The 22782-nt window shown below is 39.9% G+C and overlaps 1 protein-coding gene across 1 annotated transcript in view; it reads left to right on the plus strand.

Annotated features, from left to right (window-relative positions):
- HIC2 (HIC ZBTB transcriptional repressor 2) overlaps nucleotides 1-21343 on the plus strand; it is a 43588-nt gene extending 22245 nt beyond the window's left edge. Inside the window, exon 2 of the mRNA XM_063454470.1 lies at nucleotides 17089-21343. Coding sequence (XP_063310540.1) covers nucleotides 17117-18757 — 1641 coding nt within the window. The 5' untranslated portion in view covers nucleotides 17089-17116 and the 3' untranslated portion in view covers nucleotides 18758-21343. The remainder of the gene's footprint in view (nucleotides 1-17088) is intronic.
- Nucleotides 21344-22782: the final 1439 nt, after the last annotated feature.

The following is a 22782-nucleotide window of genomic DNA, read 5'->3' on the forward strand; positions in this document are numbered from 1 at the left end:
TATCCATTAGTAGTGCATGGTCAGAGTCCAAATTATATAGCTGCCGCATAGATGCACGTTTTCATTAACAAGATATCTGATGCCAATGACATCACCAGGCATCCCACTAAAAACTTGTAACTAACAGCCGCTCAGCTTTAAATATATTTACTTATTTTAGTCCTTTCCTTTAACTGGGAATGTTACTTTTTGCTTCTATAAAATTTTACACCCACACATCTGGAAGTGGTGGTGTAATTGTGCACGTACTTTATCACAAAATACGCTGTTGCAGCTTGTAAGGGATATGTCTAATAATAGTAGCACAATTGAATTATTAAAGCAGCAGTAGGGTGAATGTTTATTTTTTTTTACTTAAGCTACAAATTATTACACTTTTTTTGAATTTGCTTTCATCTTCCATGATTGTGTAAGTCTGATACTTGTATTCTCCATGTTTTGCACTTTTAAGTCTTACTTGATCTCCTTCCTTCTGTGTTTATTGGTTCTGGATACTGGTACCAGTACTGTATAGCGAATAAAGGCCTTCTACTAAAACAACATTGTGATCTTTTAAAGTGCACAGTGCTACTCAGACCAGTCCAGTTATCACTTAATGTCCATAATATATAAGAATTGCAAAAGGTCATTCCTGAATCTTAGAATACCTGTGTATAAATATACATATAATGGCTGGTATGAGTTTAACTGGTTCTCGGATCAGTTCTACTCCTGGCAGCAATTCTTCTGACGTTTGGAATGATTAATCTTGTTGAAGCTGCTATTAAATGGACGTACCAGTTTTTTATTTTGTTTGTTTATATTCTAGTTAGAAGTCACTAAATGTGTGACGCAGAGGGAAGTGTAGCTTCCTCATATAAAGTGAAAGCGGGTGGGTAAGTTGACATATAGGTACATCTGCAATGAGTGTTGTAACATTTAATTATTGAATACTATTAATATTGATATTTATATAGCGTCAGCATATAACATCGCACTTTACACTATTATCAGAGCGTACCAAGCCCAGCCAGGAAGTCCTGTGGGGTACACACGATCCACCTACCACACCAAAAAGAATGGACCGCATGAAGCATTTGCACAATAAAATGCCGTAAGTACTGTTTGATTTCCAGACTTCTCGGCCATTGCGCTTACTGACTGGGCTTGGTACTGGTACTAGTACTGTTTGTTTGAGCATCATTGTACATGTGAAGCTTTGTGTGTGTGCTGTGAGACATTGTGGTAGGAACTGTTTGAACCGCACCAGTTAGATTATTATCAAATAATATTTTTGGACCACATGTAATAAACAAAAAGCAGAATCAGAATCTTAAGTAAATAAGTGTATACATGTATGATTGTCCTATTCATGGGGATGGTTATAAGCACCGGTTTCTGTGCATGCCTATATAATGTTTACTGTAAAATGTATGCATACTTCTGTCCAGTATGTACGTACAATCTGTTTCATGTCATTACAGTGTGTAGGTTTGGTGTATCGGTAAAATTGTGATATGGACTCTGTGTATCTACATAGCCCTGCCGCACCTCCCAGCACCCCTACCTCTTTGTAAAAGGATACAGAGTTGGCAAACAGTTTCTCTGGGAAGGTTCTAAGCTGGTGCCTGGGGCTGGTCTGCATTCCACAAAGCCTGAGACGCCTGCTGGGCAAGTTTGAGGGTGAGAGGTGGCTGGGGGATGGGCTCATACTGTAGATGCATAACAAAGCACCTAGATACCCACCTGGACACCTTTTGTGTTTGGACTTCATTAATTGCTGCTATGAGGTAGATCCATTTCCTGAAACACTGGAACTCCAGCTTTGCTTGGCACGTTAGCAAAGATCTATTTCTTTAACCCCTTAAGGGCCAGTGACAGTCTATGCCATCTAATCTGATGCTTACATGTATTCTCCCCTCCTCCCTCCCCTCCTATCTACCCCTTCTCTTAGACGACTCTTCCCAGGGCGACATGTTTGATTCCTGGTGAGACTGATGGGAAAAGAAAACTCTCCCTCCACAGTGCTACGGTCTTCAGGTTGTGGTCTTGGTTTTTAGTATATTTTAATTTTCTGTAGTTATTATTATTATTTATATAGCGCCATCAGATTCTGCAGTTCTTGGCCAATTAATTATTGTTTAAAATTGGCATCTGTGGGACATTCTCTGAGACTTCGCTATTTGTACTTGCACATATGCAATGAGATCTCTGGCATCAGTTGTCGTGTAAATGAAGGCTTATGGGAAAAGATGCAGCGGGTAGAAGTAGTTTGTTGCTTGCGTTTGGCCACATTTTGCTAAAAATCGAAGTTTACATTGGACAAAGTAATTCCTAGTTTGTTTTTGTTTTTTTAAATTCTTTGTTTTTGCGTGCATGAGATAGATAGATAGATAGAGATATAGATAGATATATTCCAACATATGCATCACATGAGTATAGCAGGTTACAACTGTAGATGTTTGATGCATTCAGCCGGTTTCAGCACAATTTTTTGTTACTTGTATGAAATCCTAGGTATAGTGTGTAGTTTCGTAGGAGTGTAGTTGAGTTAGTCATTCGTGGGTTTGTTGCCTAGGTGTTGGGTTGTGGTGGATGCCTGGGCCCATCTAAGCTGTTAACTCGTTGAGTGAGGTTATAGCGCGTTTCAGGGGCCTGGGTTGGTTCAGTGAGTGTTGTGTCGTCTGTTGGTAAGTCGCATGAGTAGCCCTAGTGAGTGTTTCTACGCCCCGTGGGGGTTTAATGGGACAGTGTCGGTGGAGATTACTCGTGAGGGGTGGTGGCCCTAACCATGGGGCTGTCGGGGGGGTAGGTGTCGTCCTGAGCTGCGGTTTTCGTGTACTGGTGGTGCGGTTGTGCGTCTGCGTCGGCCGTCACCGCTAGTATGTGATAAACAGGTGTATTAAACTTTGAGGTTATAGTGCGTGGAGGGTGGGGAGAAAACAGAATACATTAAACCTTAAACATGGCAAAGTAGTGTCCTAGTTTGTTTTATGTCCTTTTGATTGTATCGTACTGAAAAAAAACGTGTGTCCTGTACTTGCAAAATGTTGTGTGTATCCAGTGACCAAAAGGTGTTTTGTACCTGGCAATAATGTGTATGTGTGCAGAGGAATATTAAAGGAATTGGATACCCCTTTTCTAAAAGAACCATACATTCATAACTTTATACGCTAGTTCTGTTCATATCATGAACGCTGTAAAAGTGCCATCTCTTCCCTTTATGAATATTTTTGCTGTTTCCCCATTTAGGAGTCACTGACCAAAGATCAGTGTGCCAGATCTGTATCTGTGCTGCTGGGAGTGCCACATTTAGTCATAAGTGTTTGTACAGCGCTTCCGAATCTGATGGCATTATATAAATAATAATAAGTGGGCAGGAAACCAATTTTCTCTTTGAGAACCACATACATTTAAAAAATTTTTCTAAAACTGCAAGATTCCATAGAGCTGTTTAGTAAACCTATATGTTCTTATGGCTTATGTAGTAAAATAATGGACATTCCTGCTCTAATCTAATCTAATTTTTTTATTTTATTTTTTGCTCAGCTGTCCCATATGATATCTGGCAACCTATGCTCTAGCCATATGCAGGCCTAAACTGCAGGGTGTTCTAGTGGCTTTGCAATGGGAGGATTACCTATGCACCTTGGCTAGTGTGGCATCTTGGCATCCCAACCACTTTGGATGTTAATATATTCCATAATCCTCTCTTCTCCTTTTCTAGCTCTCCTAAATGTGTATGGAAAGGAATATATTTATTTGTGCAAAGCTATATTAACTCACACTAGTGATTGCATTTTTATTTAAAATAAATAAAGTTTGAACATTTTTAAGTGTAAATATGGAGGAGGCTCTGATAAAGCAGGAACTAAATAAGCAAATGTATGACTAGAAGCTGCAGCTCAACCTATTTTGAGAGGCATTTATTTTTCAAACAGTAATTTATTGAAATTCCATGTTTTTTGTGTTCTAATCTCTTCATTTTATGTATTATTCCCCCATGTTTTCTAATTTATAACAATAATCGGATTTAAAATGAAGAGATCAGAACACAAACATGGAATTTCAATGGTTAGAAAACAAATGTTTTTAGGTTGTGCTGCAGCATCTAGTCATTTGCTTATAGTGTGTGTGAGATTATTAAAAAATAATAATTATTATTTGTGTGTGTGTGTGTGTGTGTGTATGTGTATGTGTGTGTATATATATATATATATATATATATATATATATATATTTGGACTAATCTAATATTTAAAAGACAAGCTTTCGAGAGTTTTTCTCTTCCTCGGGTTTGAAGCAATACTTCAGACTATATACTTCAGTGTATATATAGTGTATTTAGTTTCCTACTCATCATGTTTATAGAATTGTTATTATTTATATAGCGCCAACAAATTCCGCAGCACTTTACATTGGGAATTAAATTGTCACTTATGGCCCCCTTTTACATCTATAGTCCACTGGTAATGTAGGTATGAACACTTTTAATTACTTTTCTGTCAGGTGCTTAGAACTGTTGTCTCGTAGGAATACGAGGCTGCGTGGAAAAAGGGGAAGGACAGAGCCAAGATCATGCTATTCTGTTTTATTCCACAATGCTGGCCTTCTCCCACATCTGTCAGGTTGCTAGTGGGAGCAATATGCAAGACAGTGCAGCAAGATGTGCCTGCTAAACCATCTGTGTGCCAGAAGCCACTGGATGCAATGCATAACAATGTATGAGCAACTGTTAAGTATTTAGATGCAGAGAGGCTCCTTGGTTATACCCCTAAAGATGCACAAAATAAGTCATTTCATATATAATCTAATGGGTTAAATGAAACACCTAGATCTACCTAGAAATACATTTATATGTGTGTTAGGATTGTATTTAGAATTATTGGTGTGGATTAGTATGTTTATGAACACACTTTACCACACACTTACAGTCATCTCTGCAATTATTAGCAGAAATTGAAGGCATCATAGCTGTGGGTTGGGTGCTTCATTACCTATTTCTGTATGCTTCTTGGCATGACACACATTATTTGTAATGTATAAAGCTGCCCCTGCCCCTGCCCCTCCCCTCCTGGGCAGGTGCTCTCTTGCATTTCATTAGCTGAATTCATGGTCTCCTTCTAGCAACAAATGTTTTGCGCGCATGTGTGTGTGTGTGTGTATGTGTGTGTGTATATATATATATATATATCGATATAACAACCTGTGTCTTACTGGCTCCCTGTCCCACCTATTCACTGACACACGCACCTGAGCTATTCTGCCAGTTGAGAGTAGACGTTTTGGCACACACCCTGGCTGCAGGAGACGCTCCCCTGGGTTGGGTAGCTTTGTGATGCCTGATCTGCTCCCCTTTGTTCATTTTGCAGTGACAGTAGGAGCACATACAGATCCAGAATAGGAATTATGGATTCTGTCCTGTAAAACCTGTTATAAAGTAGATTAGACTCTCCTGTCCAATTATAATTATCCAAGGTACAGGATTAAAAGTGATTCTGCACAAATCTCATCTTTTAGGCCTTTTTTGGGGGGTGGAGCGGGGTGCACAGTAGAAGGTATTGTAATGTTGCCCTTTTGAGCACATTGTAAGTTACTAAAATCTACATTTACCCAATGTATTTTGTTTAAATTTCCCATTAATATATTTAGTGAGTAAATCAACTTTTTTGTTCCTTTTAAGGTTTTTCATTACAACTTTTCTACCCTTTGTTACTGTGTTACGCTGTGGGCCTGATGTGACAAGCAACCTATTTGTAGAGAGTTGCAATTTGTTTGTACTGTGAAAGCAGTATGGTTTTGACTGCTCTTTACTGAATTGCTAAACCTGACTTGTAGGATTTCACCCAGAATCTCTGGTTTTGACAGATGCAAACGAGAACAAAAACCTCTGCTGGGAGTGGCCTTGCCCAGGCAGAAAAATCTTATCCATTTTAGTTACGATGATTGTCCACCCTCCCCATCCTCTTTCCTTGGTCAACACACATTTTATTAGCAGGCATCTCCTTTCTTTCTTTTTTTTTCTTTTCTTTGCCCAAATATATCCCTCTACCTGGACAAGAAGAGAGGGGTCTTTGGAGAAAGAGAACCAAGGAGTTCCAAGAAATGTTAACCAACGTAAATTACAGAAGTAGCTGAGATTTTCTCAAAACACAGGTGTGCCAATAGTTCTTCTCTTCCCCCATTTGTTTCCTAGTCATACCCAAGGTAAATCTGTCTCAGAGCCTGGAAATAATGATCAGATCAGGTGTATTCGGTTTGTCACAGTGGGTTGATGGATAGAGCAACTGCAGATGTTCTTTTAATACAGAACATGAGTATATCTTGCCATCTTACCTACACTAAAGACACTGATTTCTAGAGGATATTTTAACTAATATTTGATTTGAGAAAGCCATGTATTTTTTTTTTTTTTTACATTTTAGAAGGGGGTAGAGTGAGATTAATTTTGATTTCCTCCCAGTTACATTATGTTGCTTCTTCAGTATGTAGCATAACTGCAATGCTCTTTGTTTAAAAAAACAAAAACCCCTACAGCTTTTATAAATATCTGCATTTATAAAATACGGATTGAAGAGAGAAATTAAACAATGGAGGTCCTTCACCTTAGCAAGTGCTAAGATAGTAATACTTAGAAACCCTACCTGCTTATTACTCATATAGGCAAATAAATTAGCAGACTGTAAAATAGTATAACCTGATAAAGGTTCAAGGTGCAATGTAATACTACATACATTTCCATGCAATGTTAAATTGTTAGGTTTCGGCCTTTACTGATACTCTGAGGAGGCCACCAAACACCCCTTGTCAGTACAACCTTTTCACTTTTTTTGATATGTAAACGACAGGCAAACAAAACCTTTTTCATCCTATCATTTGAAAGGTTAATTGGAACACCCCTCATCACTAGAAGTGAGCCCACACAACAGTTCTTGACATAAGGTCCACAGCCCACTGCCAGCTTACTGTGGGTTTTGTTTAAGCAGTTTTGTGAGTTGAATTGTTTCGTTTTGGGGTTGCGCCCTGTCATAAAACTGCAGGCTTTAAATCTTCTTTGTCAAGTGGAGGGGTGTGGCTGTACAGTGGAGATTGGTCTTTGGAGAACCTTGCACAAATATAAACACTGCTGTTTTGTATTCTAGATTAGCCTTCCCGGTACCTCATCATGTATTGTATTCTATGTTCAAGTGAAGTGCTTTTCAACAAAACTGCTTCCGAAAAGGGCTGATCTTGTATATGGCTATGGTCCTGTAAGGTCTCTATAGAATATACTTGGGACTTCAGATTTAAACCGCACTAATTCTTGCATTGGCTATACTGCAACATTTTCTACAAAAGGCCACTAATACAGCATATTATTCAGCAGGATTTCTCCCACTGCTTTTCTTGACTATGTACTATTTTTATAAAGACGCTGTAATTTTTCCATACTGTGTTTTTATTTCTTTTTAATGTATTCTAAACGGCCTTTGACAGTGTTGCATATTTTGAGGAGAGATTCCAGTAACGTGCTCCCACCCCTTTAATTTTGCCTGCCCTTGTGGATCTTGTATTTTATATTCAGTGGGCATGCTCTTCATTGTAAATTGGCACATTTAATTAGCTGTATTATCGTATGACTCTAATACCACCTGGGGCTTTACCATCCTTAAATTTCAAATGTGCAAGTACCTGTTTAAAATTTAAAAATACAAAAGGATCTCCAACCACAGATCTTTCTTTTTCTAAAATCTGTATGATCATCGGTAAGAGAAGATACTTGAAAAGAGCTGTTGCTCTGGTTTGTGTGCTTAATATTTAACTGTTCCTCCTGGTACATCTGTTTCTGTGTACTGGACAGCTTTTTGTACTGGGTACCTCAGAGTTCCCCCTTTCTGCCCTGTTATAGGATCAGACCTCCGTGTCCTGCTGGGCCTGGCAGCCTGCATGCACACTCACACATTTTCCAGAGCCTGTGTGGTCTCTTTTGTCCAGTGTGCTTGCTTTGCAGTGCCCGCCTGTGCCAGCTGCTGTTTTGGGGACAGAATGTCCAACCCCCCCCCCCCTTCAGGTGTCAGCACAAGCTTTTATTTCTCCCCCTTAATTCCTTTTATTCCAAATTAGCTCTCTCTTTTCATATGGACCCTTAACACCCCCCACCCCTTCCTTCAGATAGAAAAACCAGGAGAGTGGATAAGGCTGAAGAGTAAAGGGGGGGGGGGTGTGCAGGGCGAGTTTGCCCTTGTGCCCTACCAAGACAAAATACAAGGCAGCCCTTGAATGAGAATGTTGCAACAATGGAGCATATGGCAGAGCCTGCTTGTTGGGCTTAGCTGAGAGGTAGAATGTAGCGTTTGATATTCTGTTGATATGGTGCATAAATAGGCCCTACTTGTGAGCTACTTATTCCACGCACTGTGTCTGTTACATTACTGTCCATTGGCTTTGTTACTTGATGTTCTGTGTTTGGGAAATCCTGCCCTTAGTGTGTTCAACTCTTACCTCTGTACTGATTGGTGCGCTGTTCTGTGATGGGTCCAGGTGCGGATGCACCCCGTTGCCGTATTTGTGAGTTTTGCATGCTCTACTACATGCCCTACCTCTGGATCGTCATTGGAGCTGAATTACTATGAGAAGAGTCCCAGGAACTGAAGTAAGACACATGACAAAAATATTGTTTGTGTGCCAGAACACTGCTCGGATATGATTGAATGATTGATTGCCAGTGTCAAATGTTGCTTTTCTATGAGTAAGCAGATATTTTAACATGACTAAAATTGAAGTTGTTGGTTTTTGTTTGTTGTGTTTTTTTTGTTTTTGTTTATTATAGCTTAAATCACTATGAAATGTATAGAGGTATATATTGATCATCTTTACGTTCTTTTGAATGAGTGCTTTTTCCACAGACTGTTTCACTCATGGCGAGCAGCCTTTCTTTCCTCGTTCACTTCATTTTGTTGTACTATGTGTAAAAAGTGTTTGCAGTACTCAAGGGGTTAAAGCATCGGTTTCCCTTTCCTAGTTCCTACACATGAACACCTCATCTCTGCAGTGTAAAGCCCATGTCTCACACCACTCTTTCTCTGCAGGTCTTCCTAAACCAGTACCTATTGTGTGTGCATTCTAGTCCTAGTGCTGTACTTTCTCTGTAACCCATTATCTTAGCCCCTCATCTTTTTGTTCAGTTTTTTTACTGTTGCTTTTTCTTCTCTTCTATCTACCCCTCTTTTTTTTTTTTTTTTCTTTTTCCCCTCTCCTCTATTTTCTCTGGGCCCCGCAGGCAAGCTTTTGCATATGGTTTAAATTGACTGAGAAGCTTGTCAGCTGAACTTTGCTTGACTCTGGGTATTTTTTGCTCTAGCTTGGGCTGTGTTCATACATTCCTGGCTTGTATGTCTTGCCTCCTAATTTTCCAGTATGAATTGCTGTGTTTTGAGACGTAATTTTTTTTTTTGCTCTCCTCCTCGCCCCGATTGCCCCAATTGGTTGATTTTTTTTTTTTTTTAAATCTAGAACACATTGCAGCTGGGCAGAATGTACATATCTACAGCGACTAGGATTTTACGTATACAAAACACAATAAAACATGAAGCACATATTCATCCTTAATGAAAGGTTTTAAAGAGCATGAATCACTAAATGTTCACTTAATAACCATATTAGTTTAAATAATGGCATATGTTTTTGTTTGTTTTTAACTTATATTCTACCAGTCAAATTTTATGATGTTTGCAGAATTGTAAGGGGGCAGAAGTGACCATTTTTATTTAAATCTGTATATAGATAATGTAAATAAAGGGGAGGAAAAATTTGAGGAAAAATTAAACCTAATTCAAAGATATGAGTGCTTTTATTTTTGTGTTGTTTTTTCCCCCCAAGTTTCTGTAGTTGCTACAGGCAAGCAGCAGCAATAGTTCATTCTGCTATTCTGAAGCTTCTCGTCCTGGTCTTATTCCATAAACCTTTGTCCCGCAGGAGTTTATGACCTGTTCAGTTCATCTGCAATTAGAGGCTCCATTAATCTGATCTGATGAGTGGAATTACTTAGAAATGTCATAGCAACTACACTGTAGCCACTTTTATTTTGACAGCGCCATTTTGTTTTGTGAATGGGGTTGTGCAAAGTGTATGACCAAGTTGACCTTTTCTCATGTCTACCTACAGAGGTTCATGTTCACTAAGCTATAGGGGGAGATTTGGACTTGACTTGTCGCTTTTTTTTTTTTTTTTTTATATATCTAATGATATTTTCTCCAAAATCATTGCAGTGATTAGCAAGTGTGTTCAAAGGAACAAGGGACCTTTTTAACTATAAAATGAGCATACATTATTTCATGTGGGAGTTTTTGTTTAAAGAATTTCAGGTCCTGGGCCAATGTAGGCCATGTGTAGTGGAGGAGACTTGGAGTATCTCTTACTGTTAATTTGCCTGACGATTTGGTAGTAGGTTATCTATTCCCATCAATTCCTTGTTTAGTAAATTAAACTCCTTTATGTGCAGTTAAACATTCCTTTGATTTGGTTTTCAAATGCTGTGGTACATTCCTTAAAGGAGCACTATAGTCTTAGAAATTCTAAACCATATTCCTTACTACAATGTCCCTCTCACTCTGCCACTCCACAGCAATTGAATGGTTAAACCCTTTATTCACACCCCTGATTATAGCACAGAGGTTACTCTGCGCTGAATCAATCTCCTCCTCCGGCTGGATTGATTGGCAGACTGCCAGGGTTGTCGGGTAGATCCCCTAATATATAATGAATAAAATAACTATATATAATTTGCATGACAATCCAGGCAGAAATATTTGACCCTGAAACTTTCCAAAACCCTATAAAACCTGTACATGGGGGGTACTGTTGTACTTGTGCGACTATGTTGAAACTGCCAAAGAATCTGTGTTTTTTGGGGTTTTTTTTTTTTTAAACGAATTATACACAATTGTAGAAAATCCTTGCACTCCTGCCAAGTTTAGATATTAAAGATGGTTCCAGACTATAGCCACAAATATACAAAAAGTAACAAAAATGTTGCGATGCATAGGTCAACTTTTCAGTCCCTGGTCAAAGCTTTCCTCATAAGTAAAACGTATGGTATTCTCAATTAGTGGGTCAATTAGTGGGTTATTTGCCACTCTCACTTTTTCAACCCCAGAGGAATTAAGGCTCCTTGTGAGCAGTGGATCCACATAAAGTGTACCACCAGAAATCCACAGGCTGCTGATGATTGAATAGAAACAACCTTTGTTTTCTTCTTAGTAAGTGGATGAGAACATAAAGAAGAAGAGAAAGGAGGGGAATTGGACACAATAAAAAATCTTATGGATAATAAAAAGGGGATAATCTTAAACATGATTGTTGCAGGAAAACCCATTTCTGGAGTACAAAAAAAAAGTATAACCTGTAATATACAATATACATATATGAAATATGTAAAGAGCGAAAAATGGGTCCCGAAGGAAGGGCAGAAAGAAGAGAAAATTATTCCCCCCAAAATTTAAAAGATCAAAATAAACATTCAATGTGAAAGAGAATGAAACACATCATGCTTACAGACTTTAAACATTAGGCTATGCGAAAGGAGAGGATGCAAAAAACAGGTTGATCACTTCTAAACCGCACTGGAGAACTTTGGGAAGTTTCTTTTATAGCAAACTGACCCAAAAAACAACATACCTGCTCCCTTTTAATTGTTTTAAAGGGACACTATAGTCACCAGAAAAACTACAGCTTATTGCATTTGTTCTGGTGAGTAGAATCATTACCTTCAGGCTTTTTGCCGTAAACACTGTCTTTTCAGAGAAAATGCAGTGTTTACACTACAGCCTAGTGACTACTTCACTGGCCACTCATCAGATGGCTGCTAGAGATCCTTCCTGGGTCATGGCTGCCTAAAATGCATCCAAACATTCAGTATCTCCTCCCTCTGCATGCAGACACTGAATTTTCCTCATAGAGATTCATTGATTTAATTCATCTCTTTGAGGAGATGCTGATTGTCCAGGGCTGTGTTTGAATTGTGCTGGCTCTGCACAATGGGGAAGCATTCTCCTATGGGGAAGCATTGTGATTGGATCAGGCTTCCACTTCTGCTGATGGCAGTGGGCAGGTCTTCAGGAAATTGGGACAAAGCCTGCAGCTCCAGACTTGAATACAAGTACGATTTTACTATTTTTAGGGAGGCATGAGGGGACCAGAGTGGCTAGATGGTGGTTTTAACCCTATAGGGAAGTGATGGCGAACCTATGGCACGTGTGCCACAGGCGGCACGCCGGACCCTCTCTGTGGGCACGTGGCCATAGGTGGCCGGGGGAGGGGACCGCTGGCTGTCTGCATCAATGCAGAGCAGGCACCTGCCTGCCCAAAACAGCAGACGCCTACTCTGCTTCCATGTGAAGCAGCTCTCCTATCCTCCTGCCAGCAATCTGTGTGGAGCGTTGCTGCACGTTACCATGGCAACACTCCACACAGCATCGCGCAGGAGAGCTGCTCCCTACAGTACTTACCACCACTGGACCACCAGGGATGGCTGTGTTTCCCCCCACCCCTCTCCTTCACCAAAGGTAAGAAGGAGGGAGGGGGGGATACAGTTTTAATATATTTTGTATTTCTTTTTTATCTTTACCGCCCCTACCCCCCCAACACACAGCACCCCTCACATACAAACACATACACTGCACCCCTCAATGCAGTGTGTGTGCGTGTATTTATTCAGCCGACTGTGTGCGCGTGTATTTATTCAGCCGACTGTGTGCGCGTGAATGTATTCAGCCGACTGTGTGCGCGTGAATGTATTCAGCCGACTGTGTGCGCGCCTGAATGTATTCAGCCGACTGTGTGCGCGCCTGAATGTATTCAGCCGACTGTGTGCGCGCCTGAATGTATTCAGCCGACTGTGTGCGCGCCTGAATGTATTCAGCCGACTGTGTGCGCGCCTGAATGTATTCAGCCGACTGTGTGCGCGCCTGAATGTATTCAGCCGACTGTGTGCGCGCCTGAATGTATTCAGCCGACTGTGTGCGCGCCTGAATGTATTCAGCCGACTGTGTGCGCGCCTGAATGTATTCAGCCGACTGTGTGCGCGCCTGAATGTATTCAGCCGACTGTGTGCGCGCCTGAATGTATTCAGCCGACTGTGTGCGCGCCTGAATGTATTCAGCCGACTGTGTGCGCGCCTGAATGTATTCAGCCGACTGTGTGCGCGCCTGAATGTATTCAGCCGACTGTGTGCGCGCCTGAATGTATTCAGCCGACTGTGTGCGCGCCTGAATGTATTCAGCCGACTGTGTGCGCGCCTGAATGTATTCAGCCGACTGTGTGCGCGCCTGAATGTATTCAGCCGACTGTGTGCGCGCCTGAATGTATTCAGCCGACTGTGTGCGCGCCTGAATGTATTCAGCCGACTGTGTGCGCGCCTGAATGTATTCAGCCGACTGTGTGCGCGCCTGAATGTATTCAGCCGACTGTGTGCGCGCCTGAATGTATTCAGCCGACTGTGTGCGCGCCTGAATGTATTCAGCCGACTGTGTGCGCGCCTGAATGTATTCAGCCGACTGTGTGCGCGCCTGAATGTATTCAGCCGACTGTGTGCGCGCCTGAATGTATTCAGCCGACTGTGTGCGCGCCTGAATGTATTCAGCCGACTGTGTGCGCGCCTGAATGTATTCAGCCGACTGTGTGCGCGCCTGTATGTATTCAGCCGACTGTGTGCGCGCCTGTATGAATTCAGCCGACTGTGTCCGTGTGTATTGCATTTGTTGGAGATACTAATAAATATAAGCTTAATTTGATCTATTTATATCATAATGTAAAATTTGTATCATTGAAGTCTGTTTTCTTTTAAAACAAAAGTTGTTAATTAGTTCGGACAACTGTACAAGTAGTTTTTTATTTTTTATTTTTTTAAACTTAAACCTCAGTATTCAGGTTTAACTGCCATGTTGGCACTTTGAGAAAAAATAATTTGGCATGTATTGCGGTTTGGGCACTCTGGCTCAAAAAGGTTCGCCATCACTGCTGTAGGGTCAGGAATACATGTTTGTGTTCCTGACCCTATAGTGCTCCTTTAACTGAGATGATAAAGGTTGTTATATTCGCAGTCTTTTGATATGCCTTTTGTGGATTCGATACAGTGCTTTTGTGGATCCACTGTTAACTAGGAGCCTGATACAGCCTGGGCTGTTAAAGTGAGTGTAGCTAACAATGCACTAATGGATTGTCAGTTCATCCTGAGGAAAGCCCTGGACGAGGGCTGAAACGTTGGTGTGACGATGTTGTGACCGCTATTTGAATTAAAAAATTCCTGTTTTCACATTTTCAAGTCTGTGAGTGCAAGCTGTTTTTTCGTGTGTGTGTGTGTGTATGTATGTATGTGTGTATGTGTGTGTGTATATATATATGTTTTTTTTTTCTCAATTTTTTATGTGAAATGAAAGCCCTCTTTCTCCTGAACAAAATTATATATAGAATGTGACGGCAGATATAAACCATTCGGCCCATCTAGTCTTCCCAATTTTCTAAATAATAGTCCCTGGCCTTATCTTTATAGCTAGGATAGCCTTATGCCTATCCCACGCATGCTTAACCCCTTAAGGACACATGACGTGTGTGACACGTCATGATTCCCTTTTATTCCAGAAGCTTGGTCCTTAAGGGGTTAAAGGAACACTATAGGATCAGGAACACAAACATGTATTCCTGACCCTATCGTGTTTAACTCACCATTATCCCTTGTGTAAACGTTTAAAACACGCCTTATTTCCAGCACCGCACGGGTCTGCCCGTGCGTGCTCCGCCCCCCTTTGTGACCTCATCAAAATGGCCATTGGATTGGCTAAAATTGACGCGGGGCCAAATGCCGTTTTGGCCAATCAGGACCTCCTCATAGAGATGCATTGATTCAATGCATCTCTATGAGGAAAATTCAGTGTCTCCATGCAGAGCGTGGGGATGCTGAACATCGGGGCTGCTTTTTTGGCAGCACTGACACAGGAAGCACCTCCAGTGGCCACTTGAAGGTGTCCAAGTAAAGTAATACTTACTGATATTATTTTTAAACCTTTGCCCCTCTAATTTAAGACTGTCCTCTTGTTCTGGTAGTTTGTCTTCTTTTAAATATAGTCTCCTCCTTTACTATGTTGATTACCTTTATGTATTTAAATGTTTCTATCATATCCCCCCTGTCTCGTCCTTCCTCCAAGCTATACATGTTAAGATCCTTTAACCTTTCCTGGTAAGTTTTATCCTGCAATCCATGAACCAGTTTAGTAGCCCTTCTTTGAACTCTCTCTAAGGTATCAATATCCTTCTGGAGATACGGTCTCCAGTACCGCGTACAATACTCCAAGTGAGAGCTCACCAGTGTTCTGTACAATGGCATGAGCACTTCCCTCTTTCTACTGCTAATACAACTATACAACTAAGCATTCTGCTAGCATAGAAGTGTGGGTGCACTTAACATGAAAGAGGTAAATATATGGTTTAGCAGACCTATAGCTCAATTCTAAGTTTTTGGTTTGGTTCAGAACTTGGACAATTGCCTCTGTTTTTAAGGGGACAGGGACCACTTCAATGAGATCAAGTGGTCTGGGTGTCTATAGTGTTGCTTTAACCACTTAATAATTGGTGTAGGCAAAGCCATTGCTATCTTGACATACCTGACATAGCATTGGTCCTTAAAGAGGAGCTGTCATGTCCCGTTATATTCTGTTTACTAATTATGTGTGTATACTTATCGATCTATCTTCAGTCATGTTAAATAGAAAGTACCCCCTCTTTGAATTATGTGGTTTTACATAACAATAATCTTTCTTGGCAGGTCCTAAAATTGGCAAAATAAAACCTCCACATGACATATTACACCGTGTCACGTGTGTGGGTTAAAACAGAGTACACAGTTACTCCTTCCATAGGAAGTAGGAGGCTAAGTAGCAGACATGTGCTGCTAATCAAATGTTCTTGATTGATTAATTAGCAAGTGTGACCACCTCTATAAAAGCTGAAGTTTTAGCAGTTTGCTGGTCTGGAGAATTCAGGTGTGGGTTAACATCAGTGCCATGGAGAAATAGATTTCTGCATTTACATTTACTTTTTAGACTTAACAAAAAAAAAAAAACAATGTGTATCATACTGAAAAGTAGAATTAAATGCAGAAATCTATATGGTTTGTCATTTATCGCTATAAATTGTGCCCCTTTCTGCCATTGAGAATAGTGAAAAAGGAGAGAGCAAAACATTATCTTCTCCTTTGCATTGTGTACCTTGATTGTTCTTGGACGGAACTGGATTGTGATGTTGCTTGCTAAATCTTTATACAGTTAAAGAGAAATTAAAATCATATATTACGTGTTAACTTTTCTTTCTGTAATTGTCAATGCTTTATTTAGCTGTGCAATTTCCAGATGAGTTAGTATACTGCTTTAAACAAGCTAATTTGTTGAACTTTTGTGGTCTGAAAACACACTAATACTGAGCACTCCTTTTGAATAAAGTATAATACGTTACATAACCCTAATGTTTAAAAGGACATGTCCTCTGTTTTGAAACACAGATGCAGTGCTGCTTAAAGAATGACAAAGTTCTAAAAGCGGCGTATTCAAAACATATTTTTAAGGAAATTGCGCCTCTTCTTGAATTTGAACTCCATTAAGTATTGATCACTGCAATTTTTAGAGCTCCTTCACTTGAACAGTTGTATTTGCTTCCATACGGATTATTCAGTTAGTTGTTGGACATATCTGAAAGTGACTGACCGAAATTTAGGAATTTGAGTCCAAGATGAACTGCATGTCCAAGATTTTACTTTCAAAAATTATATCGGAGCTGGGATAGAATTGCTTTGTTTAGAAACAGGAAAACAGATTTTTGTTGTCTGGCTTTTATAGCTAAACAGTAATTTACTAAAGCAGATTTACATGTTTGTTCCCTGGGAAATATTTGTTGGACTACTATATTTTCATTCAATATATAAATTAATATTTTTATAAGTAGAATGCTGTAGCTGACTGACCATCATGTTGTATATTTGAGGTTAAGATTCGATTAAAATGTTTTGATATGTACTTAAAAATATATTTAAACATTTTATTATTATTATTTTATTTATTTATATTTTCTTTTATTGTCTTTCAGGCCAAGCACATTAAAAGATACGGTGGAAATGGATCTGCCAAACCATGCCAAACAACTGCTGCTTCAGCTGAACCAGCAACGAGCCAAAGGTTTCCTCTGTGATGTAATTATTGTTGTAGAAAATGCCCTGTTCCGAGCCCACAAGAACATCTTGGCTGCCAGCAGCATGTACTTCAAGTCCCTTGTTCTCCATGATAACCTGATCAATCTGGATACGGACATGGTGAACCCATCAATTTTCCGTCAAATCTTGGACTTTATCTACACTGGTAAACTGTTAACATCCGCAGACCAGCCAGGAGAGCAAAACTTCAATGCTCTGCTCACTGCAGCAAGCTACCTCCAACTTCATGACTTGGCAGCTCTATGCCGTAAGAAACTCAAGCGTGCTGGAAAGCCATTCGTTGGGAAGCTTGGAGTACCTAGTATAGGAAGGATGGGAAGGAGTCACAGACTCTCTGCTCCTACACTGGCTCACATGCGCTTCTCCGGGTCCACAGACTGCACCAAGGAAACACATTCAAATGACTTATCCAAAGGTACTGGGCCAGAAGAGGAGGTATTTCTCAGCACACCCAAGCAGGACAACAGCCACCCTTTAAATAGAGGTACAGGAAGCAACAATAGCCTCAATAACAGCACTAATGGAAGCGACCCGGATCTCGGCCTTGACCTTTCCAAAAAAAGCCCATCTTTACCTGGACAAGATGAAGGTACGCATTCAGACAGCCATACAGGCTCCCCCCAGTCTGCCTCAGCATCTGTAACCAACTGTGCCTCATACGAAGAATCTGGCCTCCAGAAAAGAGATGTCAATGAATCGATGGAAGTGGATGAGAACCATTGTGAAGCGGGGCCAAAGAAAAATCTCCGCCACGTCTCCCGTCTAAAAGATTGGGACAGGAGTGAAGGGGAGAAGCCTGTAGAGGAAGGAGATGGGACAATACCCAATGGAGTAATTGTTGGACCTTTGTCAAAGGAAAGGATTTCTGGAGGTGTCTACAGCTCTGACCAGACTTTCCAGTGCAAAGAAGATATGGAGAATGGCAAGGACAACAGTGAGGAGAGTGGACATAGTGAGAATGAGTGCAGTGGTCATCCTAGCGCCAATTATGTATATCGTCAGGAAGGTTTTGAGACTGTGCCATTTGGTGATAACCTATATGTGTGTATTCCATGTGGGAAAGGTTTTCCTAACTCTGAGCAATTGAATGCCCATGTGGAAACACACACCGAAGAGGAGCTATACATCAAAGAGGAGGATTCGTACAGTAAAGAGGAAGCAGAGGACCTGTCCACTCCAAATACCACCTTCCCTACTGAGTCAAGGCCATTTAAATGTTCAGTGTGTGAGAGGAGCTACAAGGATCCAGCTACACTTCGACAGCATGAGAAGACACACTGGCTGACCCGTCCTTTCCCCTGTAACATCTGTGGCAAGATGTTTACTCAACGGGGCACCATGACCCGCCACATGAGGAGCCACCTGGGGCTCAAACCTTTTGCTTGTGAAGAGTGCGGAATGCGCTTTACCAGGCAATATCGATTGACTGAGCACATGCGGGTCCACTCAGGGGAAAAGCCCTATGAATGTCAGCTCTGTGGGGGGAAATTCACCCAGCAGCGCAATTTGATAAGTCATTTGCGTATGCACACCTCCCCATCATAAACCAAAGACTTATGTGACATCCTAAGAATGTGCTTCTCTTGTACACAAACTCACACACACAAACCAATTTACCTTCCTTATGACTTGCTGCTTTAAGGGTACCCTGTTTTCCAGTTAGGTTGTCTCAGAGATGGTAAAGAGGGGGGTGTAAGGTCTCATCTGAGCTTTAAAATGTAATTAATGACTGTGGCATCTCAATTTAAGGTACAGAGGAAGTCTATGATATGTTGCATCTCCGCTTCCCTCCGTGAAACTCATTCGAGTTAAAACATGAAATCCCAGTCACCCTTAACCCCTTTTACTTTCCATTCTCTCAGCACCTACGCCAAGACTTCAAGGTCCCTGTTCATAAGTAATGGCTGCACTGTACCTGCATGATATTGGCAGAACTATAATTTTAGTTCTTATATGCAGGGAAGCACCATGTTTGTTTGTTTTTTGTTTTTTTATATATATATTTTTGCAGTCAGGTCTTTGGTTGTGGTTTAAAGGGTGGTGAGGTAAATTTGGGGCAGGGTAAATGTATATTATTGCCTGTGGCATGTTACTCTGTGCCCTTCAGTAACTATCCCTTTCTGCATTTTTGGCACTGCCTACATCTGTCCAGTCTGAGGAGATGCTGGCCTCCTGTTTATCATATAAAAACCAAGAAAACCTCACAACTCCCTCCCACATTTATCACTGGGTGCATCTAGAAAGGTCCATGCCAGGGTGCCTCTTTCATACACCATTGCAGAGATAGCTGGAGTCTGGCTGGCACATTTCTGGGGCTCTTGGTGTTTCATGGCTGTGAATAGTTTGCATGTTCCTTCTTGGTATTATCTTTCTTTAACAACCTCCATAAAAACCCGTTCAACACTGACTAGAAACTAATGTTTTTTTGTTTTACAAGTTGCACCCATGTGAACTAGTGGGAGGGAGTACAGTTCTGTTATGTTAGGCTACACCCCTGTTTTATATTCCTGTCTCTTATAGGTACTTGTCTCTAGGTTGTGGCAGACTGGGCTTATTTTTTTTTCTCTTGAATCTGTGAATTATTGAACTGGAAGTTTTGGGGTAATATTTTTTTGGGGTGATGGGGGTTGGATTCTAGCCTTTTCTCTTCATGTGTACATTGAAAAACCCTATCATGCTGTAGGATGCTGCCAGTGCCAAAATATAGCATTATATGTCCTACCCTGAATGTATTAGGACAGCCGGGCACTGGTAATTGCTCCAATTTAGAAAGGAAAAACAAAGTCTTTGCTGCCAGACTGGCCAGTAGAGTTTTTCTGGAAGCAAAGCTCATAGAACCAAATAGATGTTCAGGCAAATGTTTTTGTCTGTACAAGGTACTCACTCTTCTTTGTGTGTGTGTTTTGTATGTTTGTCAACCAGTCGCATGCTCTGTGCAGAAAGCTGTACGGTGGAGGGATGCTATAGACTGGTCATTTATTTGCTACCTCTTAAATAAGATGCTTTTACTGTAAGCAGCTTTTTCAATTAGAACTTTATGTATTCACCCCCTATCCCCAATGTAAGTAAATGTATAAATTTAGAAGATTTAAATTAAATGACAAGCCTAAAAAGGCACAAAAAGCAGACTGTATATGGAAACGTCAACCGCCCAACTCTGTTTATGGCCAAAGCTCTGCTCTCTATCCTGCCCCCCAAAAATAAAAATAGGCCAAAGAAATACTATCAAACAAAGTACCCTATGTTGCCATGCTGGTGCAGACAATGTAGTCTTCTTGCTTGAAGTTTAGGATTTTGATGCCGTTCTAAATAATCTTGAGTTTTCACTGGGGTAAAAGGTGTTGTTAACCTATCAGAGCATAAATGTACCCAAAACTAACTGATGCAGTTACAAAAGTGGTGTTTTTTTTATGGCATATGAGTTTGAACTGAGTGGTTAAAGGCCTTTTCCAGTTGGAAATTATTTGATCAATTTAACCCTAAAATGAGAAAAGGTTCAATTGTAATTTTTTTATTTTTTTTTTATTTAACATGTATATCTCACCTTTAGTTTAACCATTTAATCAGAGGATGGATCCTGTGATGCAGCAGGAGTTGTAATTGTAACATGTATTTTAGGAGGAAACCATGTATGGTCACTGACAACCGGCTATTAAGTCTATATAAGCATATTATGCTTACATTTTATGTCAGAAAAGGGTCTCTATGGGCTAGATATAAAAATGAGATGACTTGGTATGGAAAATGCTCTTTGTGGGTTTTCCCTGATATGGCATATGTTTTGGAGAAAATTTAAATGGATAATTCTTAACCAAAGTTTATATTTACCTGCTCTCCCTCACCCACACATCTGCACCGTAGGCAGTTCATATTCTACCACCACCAGAGAGCTTCCTTTAAGAACTCCAATGCCTTCTTCCAGCTTTGAGCAGGTTGGTGTTGATGGTAGTTTACATTTAACACCCCCAATACCATATCGCTAAAATGATCTATTTAATTTTTGTGGATATTTTTGTTTTGCTTTTGTTGCTGTTTGTTTATGACCAAAAAAAAATCAATACTAAAGAAATAGGATGCCATTTATTGTGTCGCACAAGATATTCTTATTCAGCTTTGTTTCTTTTTATGTATTGGGAGATACATTTGTTGTTTTTGTTCTCCTCTCCCCCCCACCCCCCCTTTTCTTTTTTTTTTCTTTTTTTATTTAAATTTGTTTCCATATGAATATGGTTGGTAAAAGCTCCGTCTTGTCTGAATGATTTATTTGTAACAAAAACTATAAAAACTTAAAATGAAAGAGTAATATGCAATGATTAAGCAATGACATTTTATCTGCATTTAGGCAAGCTAATGGGAAGTGTTGGCTGTGATATAAACAAGTCCAAGAACATTTTTGTGTGTGTAAGTGTATTCCCATAACTTGCCAGAACACGAGAAATTTGAATGTACGTTGCAGGTTTTTTTTGTTTTTTTTTCGACTTGTTATTTTTGACTGGGGGCGGAGGGGGAAGTTTACCCTAAAATACAACAGAGTAAACAACTAAACAAACATTTATTTTTTTCTCCAACCCTGCTTAAGAGCTAGTAATCAAATGAAATAAACTATTTTAATGACTTGTTCTTGTCAAAATACAGAAGTTGCCTTCATAAATACTAGGAAAAGCTAAAGTGATCCACATCACAATTTACTTGTTTAATACAATCACCATCTGCTGATGTAATTCCCAGAGTACAGGCCATGTATCGCTCTTCTCTTGACTGACTGGGTTTCACCTAGGTTTACAGTGTACAGCTTTGGTTGAGTTATTTGACTTTTTTATTAAAGTAATCGAACATGAGTGACAAATGAGCTCATGGCCATCATTTAAAAATAACAAAAACTTACCAAAGTTGGGATGCACTTTTTAATATCTAGTCATGAATTGGGCAGTGGAAGGTTAAGCCATGAAGAGCAGCAGAGGTGTTGGCCACAAATTAAAAATATATTCTTACAGTCTGACATTTAGTTATTCTCCGTCGGCAACCACCCACAAAATGATTGGAGGAAAGACCTAATCCTTAATTTAAGACTTTCAAATTCAGACTTGGTTATCTGTTTTCAGTTATTTTTTTTATTTATTTTTTTACCCTACTCTTTCCCCTAATCTACTTGTACATTTCCTAGGTTACTTTCCTGACATGATCACTTATTTTTTGTAAAATATTCTGCTTGCTTTTAGAAGAGCTGCACTATAGTTTTTTCAACTCTCTGGAAGCAAAAGTGTTGGCATGAGTTGTGCTTGTTATTTTGGGGGATTATTCTCCTACCTTGTTTTCTATATTAAAATAGTTTAACCTTTTGATACCAAAAATTGGTACACCTCACTGTCTAACCATTGCTTATACACCTTTTTAAAGACTTTTAGAAATATACCCTTTTTTAGCGAGGAATGATACAAACTGCACCTTCACCCCATAAGGATTGGAAACTTAACTCCCAGAATTTTTCATATATATATATATATATATATATATATATATATATATATATATATATATATAAAATAATTTTTTTTTTTTTTTTTTTTTAT

This window comes from Pelobates fuscus, chromosome 5 (genome assembly GCF_036172605.1).
Source record: "Pelobates fuscus isolate aPelFus1 chromosome 5, aPelFus1.pri, whole genome shotgun sequence".
NCBI classification, from domain to species: Eukaryota; Metazoa; Chordata; class Amphibia; order Anura; family Pelobatidae; genus Pelobates; species Pelobates fuscus.